This window comes from Echiichthys vipera (assembly GCF_963691815.1).
Source record: "Echiichthys vipera genome assembly, chromosome: 16".
NCBI lineage: Eukaryota > Metazoa > Chordata > Actinopteri > Perciformes > Trachinidae > Echiichthys > Echiichthys vipera.
In genome coordinates, this window is record NC_139841.1 from 14,566,784 (window position 1) to 14,587,866 (window position 21,083).

Sequence of the window (21,083 nt, forward strand, 5' to 3'; positions counted from 1 at the left end):
AGACGACCCCCCCCCCCCCCCACACACACACACACACATGAATTTCTAGGGGAGAAAAAAACACCGTCTTATAATTTTAACAATATGGTAACTCCATTTTAGTGATTATTAGTAAAGCATGTTTTTGATCCGTCAAATGTCATTCTTTTTAGAAGGTATACTTTAATGTCCTTCTTGCGTGTGTGTGTGTGTGTGTGTGTGTGTGTGTGTGTGAGAGAGAGACCATGAGTATTTGAAGCGTTTGATTTGTGACCACTGTGAAAGTTGATTCAAGCCAGTGCTGTTTAATGTTTCTTTGTTCATTTCAGAAACAGAGCATAAAAAGAGGCCAGGTGTGTTTTTAAAGCTCTGAAACTCAATTTGTGAGCTGTTCAGGTTTCAGCTGAAGTATTTTCTAATTTAATGTTTTTCTTTTAACTTGTGCACGTCTGTGTGTTTCAGGGTCAAGCTCAAGGACGGCGTGGCGTTCCTGGGAGCTAGAGCCAGTAACCCTGTTGTGTGGACGGTGAGTCAGGATGTCAGGAGTGAAGGTCACAGGGTTGTCACCCTTCACTGTCGGAGGAAGGAGAACAGTTTTAGTCAAAGGTACGTCCGACTATCTCCTTCTCCTTCATTCAATGTGTGAATGATACGTATGAAGTGAAAACCCTGCTGAACAACCAGAAAGTAGCAGCACACTTTTATCAGAGAGCTGTCAGTAGAGAGTCATCCGCTAAGAGTGAGGATGAATTACGACATGACTCAGCATCTGAAGCATTCATTCCTGCACAGTGCCATGCACGCAGGTCCTTAGCCACCCCCTAAGTGTAGTCAATATTGTTTGAGGAACAGTGTTGCCCCATGCTTGCACTTAAAAGGAGAAGTCTTGAAATATTCTATATTTTTCATATTCTCAAATCCTATGAAAAAAATGGATAACTTGGCGCTAATCTGCCACTGTTGTCCAAAAACTATTAAAAACACATGACTGAGTCAAGCGTTGAGTTACGGCAAGCGCCTCTCCAGAGAGTTTCACCGGGCCGTGACCTAACGGCAGGGCTGCCCCTCCCTAAACGCAGAACATGCATTGTGCGTAGGGCCACATGTTGTGCTCTGGGCCTCATATCATGCGCAATTGCGGCGCAACTATGCGGTTCGCAAGGCCCACAGAACTTAGAGGTACCTCCATTTCCAAACTGTTTAAGTTTTTTTATTTTTTTCACATTTAGTGACCTGTGATTTATTCACTGTAGGCTTTAGTTTGGGCATTCTTGACTTTATTCTTTAAAATTTTCTTTTCTATTTTTGTGTGTGGCTGTAAGAACACGGCTCTGCAGTCTCCTGTCCTTTTAAGGGGATTGGCAGGGTCTTTACCTATGCTAATAAGGAACATCTAGCACGTGCTTTCAACTTACAAGAAAATTAGATTCATCATTATAAGAACAGAGGTACAATCAGTTCAAAGATTTAAGAGCATGCCATGAACCTAACATAGACTTTTCTTAGGATTTTTCTCAAGAACAAATTTAAGAGAAAACATCAGAAGATATGGGTGAATGAGGCCCAGTGTGAGCGTGGACCTTTGTTTAATTAAGTAGGATCTTGTTCAATAGCTGAAAATCAAAACTCTGACAGTGAGTCCTTGAATGCGTCAATTTGATTCTGAAGAGGATCCTTATTCCATTGAGTTGTTTTTCATAGAATTTAAACTGAGAAAAGAGACTGCTTGTGTGATGAAGAGTGGAGCAGGTTGATCCAAACACAGCAGTCTACAGACAAGACAAACATGAAGAAAACTTTTTCTTCAAGGTTCGTGCAATCAAGGCAAAACTAGTCTCAACAGAACAAAACCAAGGATCCAAAAAAGACTGAGCTAAAAACTAATCTGACATGCTGATTCAGAGCGTTCAAATGGGCAAAGGGGTGAAAGGCAGCACAGGAACACAGGAGGAAAAACACAGGAAACACAATCCTCTAAGTAATAAACCAACAGTTGATCATCCGCATGAATATTAAACCTAAGTACTCAACACTATAACCTACAACCTATTTTATATGTCGCAAAAGAAAATAAATAAATCACTGAGCACAAAAAGTCTGAGGTAACCTGGACACAGCACCTAAGGGAATGAAATCCATCCATTGGTTAGTTGTCGTATGCTTTGAAAATGGCTTGTTGTATTCTTATATTAAGAAATTATTTTTTTATGCCCCATTTATTTTCATGTTAAGTAGCCTGTGTAATATTTTGATATTTTCTATTCAGAATATGTTTGATATGATACCAAAATGTTATTCTCTGACCTCAAGTGAGTGCATAAGGAATATAATTTGTATTTTTTTTCTATATATCATGAGGAAGATAGCATTTTATGTTACATACAGACCTTTTCAAAATTGTAAACATAAACATTCTTTATGTGTCCTAGTTTGATTCCTGTGACAGTGAATGTGAACCAAGGACCAAGGTTTTTGCTAATGGAATTCCATAAAAAAGGTCCATACAGTTAACCTATTCAGTGTGAAATTCAGCTTCTCAGAAGAATTGCCGCATATCAATTAATCGATCATCGATCGATAAGATGAAACAACTATCGCTTAATGAATTACTCGATAATTTGCATCCCTAGTCTGTAGTATGGTATGAGAACATGTTAACCAAATCAAACCACTTTTTGTAATCCTTTTTTACTACTTCATTTAAGGAAAGGAAGCATTCTGTTATGTTTTTCAAATTAGAGAAACCCACTTCACCATTATGTTTAAAATTTCCGGCTTCGGCTGTGCTAAGTTATGTAACTTAAAAAGCTGCGTGCAACAGAGTATGCAATAACATCTGCAACTGTTTAATCATGACAAAAGGACTTAAAGTCATAGGCGTCATTTATGCTGGGGATGCTGGGTGTCCCCACCACTTTTTGAAAAGGCCAATTTTGTCCCCATTCCCCACCACTTTTTAAACTTTTTAAAAATGTTCTGAAAAATAGCGTGTGACAATTATGACAATTTACAATTTATTGATGAGAGGTGATGAGTCTCGTTACGTTTCTATGGTCAATTGGATAGAGGCAGTGTGACAGAAAGACAGAAGAGACAATAAATAAAAAACAACAGGATAGAAGGACATGTTGCTTTGGGAAAAAACGACTTAAGTATGGATCATAATGTTGGATGACTGTTTCAACAATGTTACGGGGAGACACGACAGCGTTATGGTGAAATATGTTATCGTTGCATAGTAGGCTTACGTTCTTGTCATCAAGTAGTTTTTGTTTTTTTTTTGTGAACAAAAAGCGTGTCCCCACCACTTTCCGAACAAAGTGACTCCAGTGCTTGAAGTATGTGTGCTAATGTGTGGGTGATTGCTGTTTACATGAAGGTGTTCTAATGAAAGAATCACAACTGTGTTTGTGTGTGCATGCATGTATGTCATGTATTTGACATTTACGTCAAGTAGCGACGGCTTAAGGCAAAGACAGAGTAGCTGCACACAGGAAGTGACACACCCTGGCTGGGCTGTTATTTCCTCATAGATGCCAAGGTGACAACAGTGATGAATGACGAGTCATCCATCATTTACATGCATCTCTTTCACAGACCCGCTGAGGAGCGGAGACATTGAATTATACAGGGCTGCTCAAAATCAAGGTCATACATGTCGAAGCTGGTATTATGATTTGCAATTCTGTGCTCGACAAAATATTACCTTGAGGAATTGAAATGATAATGCAACACCTGCTGTGAACCTGTGCTTTTAGGTTTCTCTACCATACAAATCAAATGGAATAACTGTAGAATGTTAGTGAATAAAAAGCATCGTTGATGGTCTTTGCAAAATGTGAAGATTATCAGAACACTTAGAAAATCTCTTTGATGAGGTTAAACAGTTAGAGAGAGTCAGTCTTTTTACTGAAATATTAAATGCATGCTTGTGATACTTTTTGCAGTGTGAGTTTAATCTCCTGGCCAGAATTGGCAGCCTTGACTTTGCTTTTTGTGGTCTCCACACCTGATTGGGCAAAGGCATTTAACTCGTCTTTGCTTTTGAAACTGGAACAAAATGAGCTGTCTTACACTGTCCAAGGAAAATTGCTTTATGAATTACTTTCAGGAAAGAAATAGGCTCATACTCGCAGAATCCTACTGCATTTTGAGCCCAAAACAAGGTCTAAGAGTCCAGGTACCCTGTCACATAATCTATTATAGCTCTCTGATTGGTCAAACTTTCCCCTGGAGTGCTCTGTCGATTCTTTGTAGATATTTTCCAAACTACAATAGAAAAATAAATAAATCTTGTGAGATTCAGCCTGGGTTGGAGGCTACAACGGAACAAGATTTGTTGAATTAAGTCTAAAAGCATTGAAAGTCATTTCTTAAATCAATGTAATCGTTTGGCTACCTGTTATCTGCGAGGATTTCCTTTTTTTGACATATGTCCTCCTGCTCACTAGTAATGGGTCTATACTCATTTTATTCTATCGGTGTTCTGTGGGTAGCAGATATCCTCTCAGTCAGGTTAAGTGCAAAAAGATCTTCATTAGCCAGAATATAAATGGAGGTAATGGAAATATGTGGAGATGAAAGCCAAGGAGTTTAAAAAGACAAATGCCCTAAAACATTAAACTACTCTTAATGTCAATTGAAGCTCACTTTGCCGACCATTAAAACAGCATCGCTGCCAGAACCTGAAAGATGAACTCTGGGAGCTATGTGCATCTCCCCTGACTCATGGTAAAAAGTGCAACATTACACTCACAGCAAATGGTGTGACTGCCAGGTGACAGACTCCAGTAGGCTGAATGGCTAAACCCCCAACAACCAATTAGGAGAGGCTTGAATCGGCTGTGGACTTAGAGAGACAGTTTGATCTCAGTGCGAAGATGTATAATGTAATGTAATGACCACCCTGGGGAGTATGTAACTCGTGCCCCAGAGGTGTGCATGATGTGTGTGCCTGCTTCAGAACAGTAGTCCAGTTACTTTAGCAGTCCTGTGTTCACTGTAGTGACAGTCTGTTCTCTGCTGAAACTGAAATGATAACAGTTCATCTTACTGTCTTTCGACAGTACAGTATGTGAACCGTTAATATATGCTGGATAATTAAGGCTAGAAACAAGTGCCTACTGTTGCTGCCTGGAATATTCGTTTAATTCATATTCATTTTTGTTCTTGCTTTATCCAAAAAGAATGAAATAACTGAAATTGCAACAGACCGTTTTGGATAAGGATGCACAATATGGATTATTTTTCAGTGATACAGATAAACGATGATTACCTCCTTTACATAGCCTATCCTGATAACAAAACATTTCATAATTTTGTGTTAAAAAAAATACATTCATAACCCGTAGTTTATGCACACCTGAAGGTAAGAAATGCTATGATGTAGTTGCCAAAGCTGGGTGATAGATGATTCCATGTCACCTACCCAAATCTTCAGCAGTTCTCTTCCACTTTTTCAAGCACATATATATATATATATATATATACAGTATATATATATATATATATATATATATATATATATATATAAACTTCACAAACACGCTTTGTGTGGCTTTTTTCAATTCAAATTGATTGCACTAACCAACTCTAATGGTGTGTACCCCCACCTACTGTGGTGGCATGTGTAAATGCTGCACACTTATTAAGTCAATGAAAGCAATTTGGCTTCAGGGTATCAGCAGATAATTTATCCGCTATAATGTTATTGGAAAAATACATAATAATATACATTTTCCATTATTGAACGATTATTTATTGGCATACATACTTCAATTAGACTAAAATGCCAACATAAAAAAAACATAAAAAATAAATGATTGCTTTTATGTATCTGCATGTTCAGTGTGTGAACCGTTTTCTCCCCCTCTAGCTGCATCTTCTGGCAGCTGTGTCATTATGCAAACAAAAGAAACCACACTCAATATTTTCACAAATTGCTTTTGTATATGCCTGCATGGGATTCACTTACATATTTAGCTGTTTGAGTTTCAATACCATGCAGACAATGAATTGTCTTTCACAGTAAGAACAGCATGTAGATGTACACTAATCCTAAGGTCTCAAAATGTTTGGGATTTTGATAGCATTACACTTCAGTGTGCCCAAAGAAACACTTAAGAAACCAATTCAGCAAGTTTTTTGTTTTTTTTAAAGACTGCTGTGGTCAGCATTTTGTATTTGAGTGCATTTGAACAGTATACAGACAGCAAGGATTGCAGAGAGGGTAGATGAGATAAGGAAATCCTAGAGTGAGCTGGACCTGATCCTACCTGTGCTAAAAATGCCTAATCAACACAGTTGCTCATACAGTTACAGTACATTTTTTTTTACTTATTATATACATACACACTTTTTAAAAAACAGATTTACAAGATGACTCAAGTGTATCCAAATTAAGTCAGGATGTTTTGTGCACTAAGCTGTCATGACTCATAACAGGCCCTCTCAAGAAGTGACATCTCTTACAATAAACTGACCCCACAAGACCCCAATCTAGTTTTTGTGCCCCTCTTAAAAAGGTCCTATTAAGCTTTTCCCTAGTTTCTGTCATAATGTTGGATGTCCATGCTAAACATGACCAAAGTCTCAAATAACGAGGGAAACCAGCCAGAAGTACCCTCTCGGCAATTGCAGTCCAGATTTTACTGTTCATGTGTCATACATACAAGGCTTAGAATTTTTTTTTTTGGGTGACTCAGCCTCTTGTTACTACTCTTGGATGAGACCAGGAATTGCCTGACCAATCAGAGCAGACTGGGCTTATGGGGAGGGGGGGGCTTGCACTGCAACAGAGTGTCTCAGACAGAGGGGGCTGCAGCCATGAGCAGTATGAGAAAAATAAAGTGTCATTTGAACATTAAAGCATGTAAACATGTTCCAGTAGAAACACAAAATACATGTATCAACCTGAAAAGGAGTATAATAGGCCACCTTTAACACAAGCAGAGCAGATTTAGCCACAGATAGGCTATTACATACATGACTGTGCAAGTCTCCAGGCTGTAATAAAGCAGAATGATGCAAGATCAAAGTGGTCAAATGGTCATGAGACAATACTGCCAACTCTGTTATGAAGATTTATTAGGACACTTAAACGCTAAGTGTTGTCCTTCACTAGCCAACCCTCTATTTCTGTGCCCTCACTGTAACCACAGAATGAGACTGTTTCTCCCTAATGTCAAGCTTATTCATTTTCTTTTTGCTGCAAGTACTATTGACCTCAAAATCCCCATCAGCTGTTGGGATAATTAAGCATAGGAATGCACAAACACTTGGGAATCATGTTGATGTGAGTGCAGTGGGTGGGTCCTTCCTGGAAATGGGGTTGACGGTGATGTTACTATAGGATCCCAATGAAAAATAAAAAAAGAGTCATCAGCCATACATGTCATGTACGCAAGCTGCCTCTGGCTCCTTTATTTCTTTTTAATGAAAGCTTACACAATTAAGAGTTTCTGTTTGATTGAGGGGAAGAATTGAGAAAAGGAAACAATGAAGGTTTTGTTACTGCAGGAGCAGTTCTGTAGCCCAGTACTCCACTTCAGTCAGTAGCTTGTACAAGCTGCGAGGGGAGTTCGATTTGTAATTGCAGGAGGTGAGGTGTGCCATCAAACAACTAATTCAAATAAACTAAATCTAATAGTTGACATTTCTCAATCTGGCCGCTCCCTCAAACCAACAAATGCATAGAGAGACATGCCTGACATCAAGAGCAGTAAAAGGTTAGAAGAACATAAGCACCTTTTTCAGACACGGAGGCTGAAATCTTTTGTGCTTCGCCTCTGTTTAAACATGACAGGACCATTATGGATAGAGCTGCAATGCTTGCACAATAGTTGGCATCTAGTACACAAAAGGGAGCAGTGGCACGGCAATGAGTAGAAGAATAATACGAAGAAAGACAAGTCTTCTCTGTTCTCTCACAGGCTGCATCACTGCTCAATTAATCACTTCAGGGTTTTGTCTATAAAATGTCAAAAAAAATCAGTCCGATACCCAAAAGGCATTCAGTTTACCATTATATATACCAAGACAAGCCCGCTCAGGGATTTTTGCTGGGGAAAAAAGACTGACGCAACTGATCAATTATTAAAGTTGTAACTGATTAATTTTCTCTCAAGTATTGATTAGTTTAAACACTTCAGCCTAATCAATGACCTTGTGTGTGCGAGCAACAATCAGTCACCCATGCTTCTCCTTTCCCCTACTTTTCTTATCAATTTCATACTTCATTAGATAGGCAGCACGTTTCTATATTTTATAAATATGAAATCATTGTAAAAGGTGTCATATCCTCCTTGTGTGCATGCTACATTTTTGATGAATGTTCAGACCATAAGCTGGAAACTAGACAAGTCTGCCAAACTCATGTTTCATTTGCTCTGGCAGCGAATCTCCAGTTTAGACTGCTTTCATGCAGCTTGAGATTTTACAGACCAATCAAAACCATTTATCTCATGTGGGGCGGATTAAAGGAGATGACTGACAGCATCACTGTCTAGTCCCTCAGTCCGTCCGATGCGGTTTACCAGGCTCACAAAACTCAGTTCAAACTGTAAAACAAGGCAGCAATGATCAAATCTAACTCAATATTCTCTGACTGAACTGCTTATTTCTTGCATGAAATTGATTTCAGAAACCCATTTTAGTTTTCTGTTTAGCTGTAAATTGCGGAAGTTTGTGACCCAGCCATCATTACTGTTAACTGACCAAGCACCATTGTTTTGTTGCTGTGATAGGTCACATTTGATTGATCTGATTGGTTGTAGGTCTATCCAATTGCATTCAGAGCCATTTAGCTCTGCACAGACTAAAATGCATTTGCCATTAGTGATGCCAGTCTAACTGTACCGTAAGCAATTGGCATTGATGATAGTTTAAATAGTGAGGCTGATGGACTGACAATCAGATCAATAAAGACAATTTTATTGACTGATCTGACAGAAGGTAAACCTCCTCAGCATCTTAACTTCACTCGGCCCAGTATTTCATGGTTCATAAAATAATTTTCTTAAAGGGACAAATTTATTACAGGGGAAAGACATGTTTAGTATCTTTATTTATTTAAGCTTGTGCTACTGTAGCTTTACTGCTAATGAGAGAGCATTGAACTCAGACTTTTCTGTGTTGTGAGTGTAATGGAAATGGTCATCCTACAATCGCCTTTGTTACTTTTACAGACAAAGGTGACCGTGGTGCTTAGTCAGACTCGTCTGGCATGTAAAATTGCCAGCACATTTATGTAATCCAGTGCATGTCTGTTATGTAATATTGTGATGCTTTATGTTTTATTGGGATACACAATATATTTTGTAATTAGGCCTGTCACAATAAGCAATACATACATTAATAGTATAATAACTTTTAATGAGCATGATAACTTTGCAAGCTTCGATAATTTCCTGGTGTCCCTCTATCAAAGAGACTGGAGGACAAGAGCTTTCACTCCGGTGCATCTGTTTCCACTGACCCCTCTCCAGTGTTGGGTTACTTTTAATATAACTGATTACATGTCCTAAAGTGTAATCTGTAATGTATTCCCTTGGATTACTCAAGTAAAGTAATGTATTATAAATACTTTTGGATTATGTTTATTATTCAAAATGTTCTAGTTGAACGTGTTTATCTGGGACAGTGATTTTAGTTCACACTCCTATTCTCCTATTAGAGAACGATCTTATCCCTGTCTTCAGAGAAAAGGGTATGCAAATACACAAAACAAAATGATGGTACGTTTTGTCCTGAAATTGATATGGGCTTGACGAAAAAAGGACTCGTAGCTATAACTACAGATAACGGGAGCAACATCATCAAGGCGGTGGAGCTGAATGAGTGGCTAAGGATGCAGTGCTTTGGTCAACCACTTCACTTGGCTATTAGTAAGTGTCTCTACAGTATTAAAGAAATAGCTTTAGAAAACTATTATTTGGTAGTTACACTCATAGTAATTAATTTACTTGTGGCGTGGTGCTACACACATTACTCTTTTTGTTCAAAATATCGTTATAATATCGAAAATATTGAGATATGAGTTTTGGTCCATATTGCCCAGCCCTACTCTTATGCACTTCATTAATGCTCAATTTAACACTGTAACACAAATAATCATACCAGCATAATGATTTAAGTAGCCCCTGTAATGTGTCTGCATCAAAGCATTCTTGGTTATATTCATTAGTGATTTCTGTTGGAACAATTTTAAACGCAACCAATAAATTTACCAGAATAGTAAGTTATTTATTCAAACCATGCAACTGCATAAACATGGGCCATTAACTACTGTTAAATGCAAATGTTTAGTTATCTGCCTATTTGTTTCACGTCTGTTCACTCAGAAACGTGTCAGACTCACTTTCGTCAAGACAACTTGGAATACCAATCCAGCTCCTCCAACCAGAAGTGCTTGCAAGCCAGGTTGAGGCTGTGAAAACAAAAAATGGGCTAAACTACCCAGCATTTTCCTTGCCAATGTACGGTCTTGCAAACAAAATGGATGAACATCAACTGCAGATCACTGCTCAGAAATGGATTATATCTACAACATCAGGATTTTCACGGACACATGGCTAACAGCGGCGCTTCTCATAGCGTCATTGTGTATTTAAGTAAACAAGGCTTGAGGTACGGACACCTCTACAACTACTAGTAGCCACATATAAACTTGCTGGCGGTAATTGCTCTCTCAGGACTCCTAACCCATTTTTTTCCTGCCCTCTAGATAATGTTACAGACACACGCTTCATTTGTCACACACTCGACTGGGAGGAGAGCGGTATGGATGGGTGGGGGACTGTGCATATGAGTCTGCGCAATATCAGCAGCTTTTAAAAAATAACATGACAATAAATACTCAATATTTGCAGTAGTCATTGAATACATCCCGCATAGAACAGGGCCCGATACATCAAGTATATCGCCCACCACGACTGTCAAATACTGTATCTAATACTGAAATGTGCTGTTCTTACTGTAAATACATGTCTCACATGTGTAAACATACTTTTTGGCAAAGAAACAAACAAACAAACAAAGGGAACAAATATACCCCCAGCCCTCCTGTAGACTTTTAAAGCAATGTTTAGCTTCAAAGTCTATGGGATCATGACACATGCCACCACATTCCATTTATCTGCTGTTGCTAGAGAGGACTCCCGCTGTGATCAAGTGGGAGTAAGGCTTACTCTAAAAGACCGACAAGACAGCCTGACAACACCTACACAATCATGCAGCCCTGTAAACCAAAGTTCTTAGGGCTGCTATCTTAAAACAACACCATAGTCTTATGTCTGATTGACAACGCCAGGCGAAATGGAATTATATTTGCTTATATATGCTTTACAGTGTGCGTTTCATAATGTGTCCACTTATTGCAGCTGTAGTGACATGTAGTATATGGTTAGGCTTTAAAAAAAACAAATATTGCAGGGAAGTTGCATGACAAAGTCTCAAGAGCTGTATGGAGTCTTTGATGAGGAAAATCTGCTCGGTTTGCAAGCCCCGGTGTGAAAATAGGTTAAACATTCAAATTGTTCTCCAACAGTTGGTGAAATCTAGGCTCGTCATTCTGTGTTTGCAGCAGCCATCTGGTGAGGGAGGTGACATGAGCCTCTGAGGGTCTTTCAGTGAAACAGAGGAAGCAGGCATCAATGAAAAGAATGGAAAACCCCAAGCTTGTTTCTGTAGTGATTACCATACTCTGCAGTGTAACTGGGGAAAACAAAAGCCACAATTCCATACAATAAACAGTCCGTAAAGATTGCCTCTGCTAAGCACTGTTCGACGCAAGATTTCCTTCCAGTCCATATGTCCTTTTTCATTGTTAGGTGAGATTACCTGCTGAGATGATCAGCATGGGTGGTTATGAATTGATGGATTGCCATCCACATTTATACAGACATGTTCCCCCATGTTCTTCTTTGGAGACCCCCTGCCTTTTCTTCTAGAGCCACTTATACTGTAGTTTTACAGATCTGGTTTCAAGTCTAAAAACTGCTGAGGAGATCACTATGGACTTTTGGACAAAAATTCATGGTCCCCTGAGGATGATTGGTCTGACTTTTTGTCCAGTCTCTCACTCTTTGTCTAGTCTTCTATATTGATTTATGAAATACCTGCAAAACTACTGACATTAACATCATGTTGTACTCTGCTTTTAGTTTTATGTGATCTAATATAAACCCATCAGCTTCACAAATATTTAGCCTCTGGGAGCAACAAACAATATTTTGGGGATTCCAGTGTAGTCAGTTGGTCGAATTAGCAACTTGAGATGCGAGAATTGAGGTGGAGTTGAAAGACGACATCCCCATATACAGATATCTGCATACGAATAAAGATAAATAAGAAAAGCTGTTTAAAACCTTAATCTAGCTGATGTGTTTTCCGAGTATATAGTGTGTTTACAAGAAATAAGTGACAAAATACGGTTTACTTAAAACAATAAGTGGACATAAAGAAGGGGGGACAAATATAGAATTTTAAAAAGTGAGAAGGAGTATGGGTAGTTTTTAGTCCTTCCTGTTCACACAAAGAATCTATGTGAAACAATGTGGCTAGTGGTGCAGCTGCTTGTCTACGCACACATTGGTTAAAAAAAAAAGAAAAGAGAAAAAAAAGCAGGCATACACAGGATTGATGCACAGCTCTGGATTATAACATTTGCCATTTTGCAATATGTCTTTTTAATGTGGTGATAATTTCCACCATATTGCTTCAGCCCTAGTCAGGTTATAAGGGAAACGGTTAAAGAAAATCAGATTTTTATTAAACCAGCTGAGGCTTGAGACCAACCAGAACATGGATCAACCAATAGATGGAGGGGCGACGGTCCCCGTATTGCATGCGTTGTTCAATTACACATAGGTTACCTGGGGACCCACGAAAGTGAAGATCCCCACTCAGTGCCACGTACAGAAGCTGTGCTATATTCGTGATCCCATATGCATGTCTAAGTGGCCCTGAAACAGCATGTACATTTTAACCCAATTTGATTGATTGTTCTCATGATATGGTAATAATAGCCTGAGGCCTGTGGGGTGCAATCTTCTCCTGCTCTCATCACTTCTGCGCCCCATCTCAGTGACAGGTTCCCTCACTTTCTCCACCCTTCATTTGAAATGCAAGACAGTCATTATGTGGCTTCTCTGGAAACCCTGTCATTAGAAAAAAATAGACATTTTCCATTTAAATAGGGATTTTTTTCATTATGAGCAATAGTGTCGTTCTACATTGGTTATGGTGATTATATTCCATATGTTAGCAGTTTGTGCAATGTGAGCATTTGCCTATGTAAAATTAGCCAGCGGAGCTACGGTTTAATTATAAATACACACAGGAGGGGTGATTTGAATAAAGAATGGTTTGTTCATTCAGTGCTGACACTTGAGTACACCTCATGAACTGTGAGCCCATGCAAATGTGCATTGTTTGGCTTAGTGAATATGTGTCCATAAGGCAGCTTTACTCCATTCCAGAGAGTCGTTAGGAGCCGGAATAATTGACAGGACAATGATGAGTGAAGATTGGACGAGAAAGGAGTTCGATATTTAGTCCTCTTCAGTTCATGGGGGAGAGGTCAGAGAGCCTCATGCTGTTCTTTCTGATTGCGCCAAGCTTAACTCACATGGCGAATGAACACATGCAATCAATGGCCAGACCAAGCAGGACCAGTGGGAAAGCAGTTAAATCAAAGGTCCCTTCAGTGCAATCTGATTCCAATGGAGGAACTCTCCATGCATCAGCGAGAAGCACGGATGTTAATGACCTGCCTGCCGGGGTAATCTGTGCATGTGCACACATATACACCATTTATGTGTATTTGATTAAGTTGGGAAATTAAAGAGTGGACTACAAATAGTTTGGGCCTTGAAGAGTGTGGACATTTTTTTTTTAATTGTGTTAAAATCTGTTTAAATACCACTGCTTCAAAGACCATGGCAGACAAAATGGAGATATTTAGAGTGTGTGTATATTTGTGAGAAAGTGATGAAACAAATGCAGAGCAATGCATTGTACGTGTTTATGCCTGTATTTCACAGCTTGTCATTGAATGTGTGATCAGTCTTTTGAAAGGAAAAAGTATATAGATGATGGATAGGGGAGATGAAGCAATTACCCTCCCATGTGGTCCAATTTGTATTTTTCTGAACTGCTGTTTTCTTCAATCGTTTTATCAGAGGTAACATGTAGCATGCAATTTTGTATGAAAAATATCTGAATCTTTTTTGTAATACTTTTAAGCAATCATCCAGACATCTTATTTTGCTATGTTTACCCAGAGGGCTACTAATGCATCGGCGGAGCGCTCTCTTCACTGTCTCTCTAATTTCAAAAAAAGATTTCTACAGCAGTCCAAGGCAGGCAACTGTGTGATCGTTAGATAGATCCGCAATATTGATCGTGCATTATTCAATTTGCATGAGTGGCATGTGAGTCCTATGTGTTGCTGGGCCTTCTCATGCTTTATGCAATCATAAAGGCTCCATGAATTCAGTAAACTCCCTTAGTCTAACATGATCAAAATAAAAAAAAAAACACAATACTTATTGATTCTCTTGAACCTGACGTCATTAATGAAAATCAAAATGGATGTGACGCCCCTAATGAAATATAGTGAATTTAATTTTGGGGGGAATGATTCATACCACATCCTCTTATTTAGAGATAGGCATTGCCTCTCCTCCATCCAACCTTCCCCCTCAACATCTCATGACATGAATTAGATATATACTGTGGTTTGTATCATATCCTTGATCTGCATTATATGAGTGGACTAGTATATTTGCCTGTGAAGTGAAATATGCTTGATTGAGCCCTCTGGGACTATGATCTGACCTTGGCTCTGGGGCTAATCCAGGTGATGGCGGAAGGCGCTGATGCGTCAAATCAGACGGAAACCAACGGGGGGTTAAGTTCTTCCGTTATCTAATCTGCCAGTCTGTTTTGTTCAGGGGCCACATTTTTAAAATGGCCCAAAATCAGATAGGGAAGCCCCCACCATGATTGCTTCTATACAAACGCTCCCCATTTGTTAGAATTGAAGCAAACGTGAGATTCGTACAGTATGATTTTAAAACAAGTATTCTTGTTTCTTTAAGTAAACATTTAAGGAATCGAGCATTTTAACATTTTTTAAAAGTAAAAGTAGATCAAAGTCTCCTTTCCAAAGCTCTGTAGTTCCTCAGTCTGACTTTTATCAGCAATCAGAGCCAGCACTGGAGAGTTGCCCACAGTTGGGGATTGGCCATGGAGCCTGGTGGTGTTTGATAAGGCAGGCCTACTGGCCTTGGGACCTTCGGCTCACACCCTCTGATCCACTTCATCTTCTAATAAACCGTCCGCTGAATCCATGGCTCCTGTTAATACTTTGGAGCTCCCTTTGAGATGTATTTCATATTTGAGGTACTGCAAGAACTTGTCAAAGGATTTCAAAGACACAGACGATCACCAAAAATTTAAACTGTTTAGAGGGTAGAGTTGCACCATTCAGTCGATTAGGATAGCAATCAAGAGAAAATTGATCTGCAACTATTTTAACAATCAATTAAATCAGGGTTTGCTGCTGTTCTTTGTCGGAAGCTGAAGACATCACTCTGGTGTTAGAAACATTTCATAGACTTAACAATTAAAAGATTAATTAAATTAATTAAAGGAAATGTAATCTGGCTCAGATGTACTCAGAAAATGATCATTCAGACACATCTATGGACTAAAAACTTGAGTTGTTTGCTCAACTGTTGTATTTAACACCATGGCGACCAATGTTAGGGATGGCAAAATAAGGAAGTGTGTTTCTCTTCCTCTTAAGTCAATTCCCTTTCTCGCCCAGTGGGTGAGGAGGAGAGGGTTCTGTTTACTTGACAGATTAATGAGGCAAGGGAGCAGAAGTAAGGGTTCAGGTCAGCAAGGGGTCACAGTGAGGTTAGCATTCATATTAACCCTGTCCAGATACACCAATCAAATAAACTGAACCAGGAGCAGTTTGTTTGTTTGTTTAGGTGTGCGTTGGCGCGTACACATGCATGCAGGGTTTTCTTGCCTCTTTTTATATTTATTTGTACCTCCGAGTGAGTGAGAGAGAGGCTGAGGGAGATTAGCAGACACAGATCATACAGGTGTCACTGATAAAACTGCATGGGTTCAAGGTTATACCGTGGTAAAGCCTGCATATAAAAATGTGCAGTGCATAGATGATGCACGTAAAATCATGAAAATATAAACAAGCTTCTGGTAGATTTTAATGAGACGGCAATCCAAGCCAGGCTAAAGGGTCCACTAGTTGGTGATATTTTTTTGGGGAAAAATCATCAAAAGTTTAGCAAAGTATTTCAATAATGCAAAGGAAGCAAACACACTGCAAACTCTTTCGGGTTGAAATTAGTGCTGCTGCTACAGGTAATACAAAGTGTGAGATAAAAAAAAGTCTAATGATGACCCAACAGTATCCCAAAACAGCGCATGAGGATACAACACATTAAGAACTCATTCGAACTTGAGGAGCAAAGATAGGCTGGACAAAGCTTAACAGAAACTACACTTTGAAATGAAAACAGCAAAGCAAAAAAAACAAAAAACATTTCAATATAATTTACTGAATTCTCAAATATAAAAAGCTCTTTTCAGGCAGAACTCGTTTGTGGTACCTCAAAATCAATAACAGCTTTTTATTTATTTATTTATGGCAGATTTCATAGAAAAATATCCAGATAGAGAAACCCGTAGATCTGTTTGGATTTTCATCTCCCTGCCTGTACATCAATTTCTGTTTACCTGCAGCCAGAGGACACAGAGTTCTGCACTCAACAACAGTTGAGATTATGCCTCTGGCAACAGAAATTTTAGAGGAAAAAAAGAAGATACAAATGAGAGGTTGATTATACAGTTAATTTGCATCAGTGGAAATAAATGCATTTTATGCATTATTGATAATTTAAAAAATTGAAATGTCCATTTATTTTACATCTAAGTGGTTAGTCGCACATATATACACCATGTTTAGCTAAATACTTAAGAAAATACTTATGCCAGCACAAAACCTCACAGTAAGTAGTACACCACCACTCAACATTAATGAAATAAGAGTTTCTCAAAGAACTACTCCCCCCAGCCACTTCATTTACATGATCGCCCGAGGGCTTATTTCATTACCATGTAACTAGCAATCATTTATTAACACTCATCATTGTGTTGTCATATTGCCTATCGTACTTTTTCATAAATTCCACCCACACTGTGCACTCCAGTGTAGGGAATCTTTGATTGTGAATGTTGATCTCATTTGTCCATATTGTTACAGACTGAAGGAAGACAGGGACACTGTGACATTGTCTATGTGTCCTTACGGCATGGACAATTTTGAGCAATAATTTGAACTTCAGCTTTTACAGAGTCAAGGTTACACTTTGACGCCCACAGCTAGAGGCCAAAGGAGGATCTACATCTCATTGGCTCTACCATTCAGTCATGGTTGTTTCCACATGTCAGCCTGTATTCACAATACTTGGTCTGCTTTTCTATTAGTCAGTGTTTCACCAATACTAGGGATCGATATGGATTTTTTTAGGGCCAATGCCTATACCGTTTTTTTTTCTTTTCTTCAGCCTTAGCTGATGAGCGATACAGACTTGTAAATAATGCTGGATCGGCATTATATAGAACGATCCAAAAGGTTTTCTAAAGTCAGAATTTATACTTTCTAGACTATTAAAATGCAGGAAAAGAACCCCCTGAATGTGTCAGTCAAACATGTCATTCTTGTTCTAAGTTGGCAGAACTCACAGTCTAATGCTGTTCGCTGTATCCAAAGTTTCCCATAAGGATAAAATGAGCACAACATTTTCAGCAGATTACTTTCTAATAGATTTTGCTTTGTGTTGTGACATTAGCTAACTAGCATTAGCAGCTGTATAATTCACTAGATAATAATGTTAGCTAAGCACCAACCTAGAGAACAGTGAACTGCTCTCACTGCATCAGTCGCACTAACCCAAAAATACATTTTGAAATTAGCTAAGCTACAAACACAGCTAACAAGAGACAGCGAGTGTATAGGTTGCGAAAGCTAACACAGAACTGAATTACCTATAAAACTTTGAGGCTCGGCAACTATGTGATGGTGACGCGCCTGCCACAGGCTGGGGTGAAGTGAGCAGTCATTTATGAAAACACTGTCAAGCCAGCTGCCACTTGGATTTTGGTGCTTGTCTATTCGTGGTGTTACGGTACTGTGCTGTGAGCAGATAAAAAGGATGAGGAGAGAACCATAATTTCTGACACTGATTTATCAGGTAAAATTACATATTATTGCACATTTTATGAAATCCAATTATGATAAAAAAAAAATGTAATGGTATTCTACTGTTCTGTTTTTGTATTTGAGAAAGAACCCCAAATTTAAAATACCATGAAATAATCATCTTTCTTGAAGTTAGCTGAAAGCTACAATGGACTTTTTTTTTGCAACTTTTTTGATAAATTAAAAGAAAAGTTACCTCAAATTACATTATGGTATAATCATCACAGGTTAGCTTTCATTTTCAATGGATTCCTGTCCATGGCCGTCATGTACATGTCAAATGTCATATGACTTACTTTACAGGTTTGAGATATTTTATAGAAGAGTCAGCTTTTATGATAGTGCAAAGCGCAGAGTAGTTGGTAAAAATGTTTTTACTTGTTTCAGTCATTTAAATTCTCATGTTGTGGATGTTTCAACTACGTAAACTGCACATATCTAGTGAAGTCCCTATGAGAGCAGAAAAGGGAAAGCCAAGAGGAAGAGCCGAGGTGATTATATGGCAAATTTCCTCTGTTCCCATAACATTGTGGCACATTGAGAGAAAGATTGACTCAAAGAAACAGAGATGAAAAGAAATATAAAGGAAAAAAATCCAGCAAGTGAGATCTAATAGAAACCTCTCAGACTGCAATACACAAAACATAAAATCGTGCACATCACGAGATTCAACAGTAGGAAACAGCAACTGAGAGGCCAATAATGAAAACTTGATCTAATCCCTTGCCGTCTTTATGTTTGTGTGTGTGTGTGTGTGTGTGTGTGTGTGTGTGTGTGTGTGTGTGTGTGTGTGTGTGTGTGTGTGTGTGAGTTAGAAGGAAAAGAAGAAGTGTCATTTCTGGTGGAGAGTTTAAACTCCAAGGGGGAGATTAGCCAGTCACACTGAGTTGATCTTATTGTCCAGGATAAGAGGATGAGCACCATGGCCCTCTGGAGAATTTTACTAACACTCTTACAGCTCTCAGAAATCAATAAGAGGATAGAAGATGGTGTTTATACGTTGATTGGTTGTGTTGTATTGTATTTACTGTCTGAAGCGTGGCTTGTTACCACTAGCTGATCCTTGAGAGCAGTTTAGTGTCCAGTAAAAAGGTGGTGGTGGTGGTAGTGGTGATACCTGTGGCTCAGTCATAAGCAGGCGCCGTGTGGGCTCTCAATGCCTTGAACGTCAAGGAGTTTGCTCATTTGAGTTATTTTCCAGAGACTGGAAGAAAAACTAATTTTCACTCACATCCGCAAATTCTTTAATCTCACACTACCATGTAGCTGACTCAGAAATAAAAGTAAACACTTATGTTCAAAGGGATTATAGAGGCTGCATTTATTTCTGTTTTCAGAGGTTAAAAGCATTTTTTTTTTCAGATTCAAACTAGCTTTGGTATATCCCGTTTGCAATGAATAATCAGTGTTTTTTTTTTTTTTCAATTGTATGCAATACATTTGTTTTTTTTTACCACTGAAACTGTGGACATGTTGTGAACATCCCGATCCCCTACAAAATCTGTTCTGACCAGTTTAAGAGGAGTGTGGTGGAGGAATGGTTAGTGCTATACAGGAGAAGTTTGTGTCCTGTGCATTAGGTCTAGGCTACTAAAGCACCTGCCTAAGGAAAATATGTTTTTTTGATAAATATTGAAACATGCAACACATCCCATTTTCAAATCAGCATAGACGTAGCAGTCAATTATTTTAGCAAGACCGCCATCTTCCCTTAAACTATTGACTCTGCAGCATTTAGACGTTAAGCTCCTTTAAGGATAACCATGTTCACATATTAGTTTAGTGTGTTAGCATGGCAATATTTAAGTACCGCTGAGGGTGATGGGAGTGTCATGTTTGCAGGCATTTGGTCATAAACCCAAAGTTTTGGAGAAATTGACATCTAGATTTGATGACATTAAAGGGGAAAGTTATGGGATCACCAAATTCATCATAGTTCATAATGAGAAGACGTGAATGTCACGAAGATTTGGAAATATGTAAGTTTGTCTGTATGAAACGTTCGTCTTGCAACTGAATAAATAAGCAAAGTTGGAATGCTGTCCTTATCTTCATGCATTTATAAATACTTGTGCTTGTGCCAATTTTTTCATTGTATTTGTTTTTGCGAGTTAAGCACGTTATAAATCTTATTTTTTAAGTCTGTATGTCTGCCCCAACTATTCATCCGACTTCCCACTTGACAGGTATATTGCTGAGGACCCAAAGAAGTGCAGTGTCGAGTGTGAGCTCTTGAGATCTATGGTACCTATTTATTAGAAGTGTGTTATGTACACACTTAGTGAGACAGGACTTTGTCAAATGGCATGCTGGTTACAGCTCGCTCTCGCTACAGTACATTCAAGGACAGATGAAGAAAGAGAAACTAGAGATACCAGAGATGTAACATCATAGCAAACTCAAACATTTCAAGCATCAGCAATAAAACTTTCAGAATGAACACAATTGTTCCTGCAAATAGCCTGTTCCCCAATAGCTAACTTTTGACAAGTATACTCTACGCAACTACATTTCATGGCAGGTGCAGCAATACAAGAGATCAAGCAATCGGACTGTTTCAAACAGGCACTGAATTAATAATTGGCGGAAAAGTCAGGGGATCACCAAAGTCTTTAGGATTCATCCTCTGGGCATCCCAACTATCTAAATTTCACAGTAATCCATCGGATAGTGAAAGTGATGGACCCACCAACTAAATGGAATGTGTTGGCTGAACATCCTACACACAGTATTAACATTTTGAATATAAACTCCATTATGTTGATAAAAAATATAAATAATGTGGGTTGCATTTATGTTTAGCTGC

General features: G+C 38.6%; 1 protein-coding gene across 1 annotated transcript in view; it reads left to right on the plus strand.

Annotated features, from left to right (window-relative positions):
• The window catches only part of LOC310958500 (transmembrane protein 132C), a gene marked incomplete at both ends in the record, with an annotated part of 153,092 nt that overhangs the window by 80,661 nt on the left and 51,348 nt on the right, over positions 1 to 21,083 (plus strand). Inside the window, one exon of the mRNA XM_083929472.1 lies at positions 442 to 585. Within this exon, the coding sequence (XP_083785598.1) occupies positions 442 to 585 (144 nt within the window). The remainder of the gene's footprint in view (positions 1 to 441; positions 586 to 21,083) is intronic.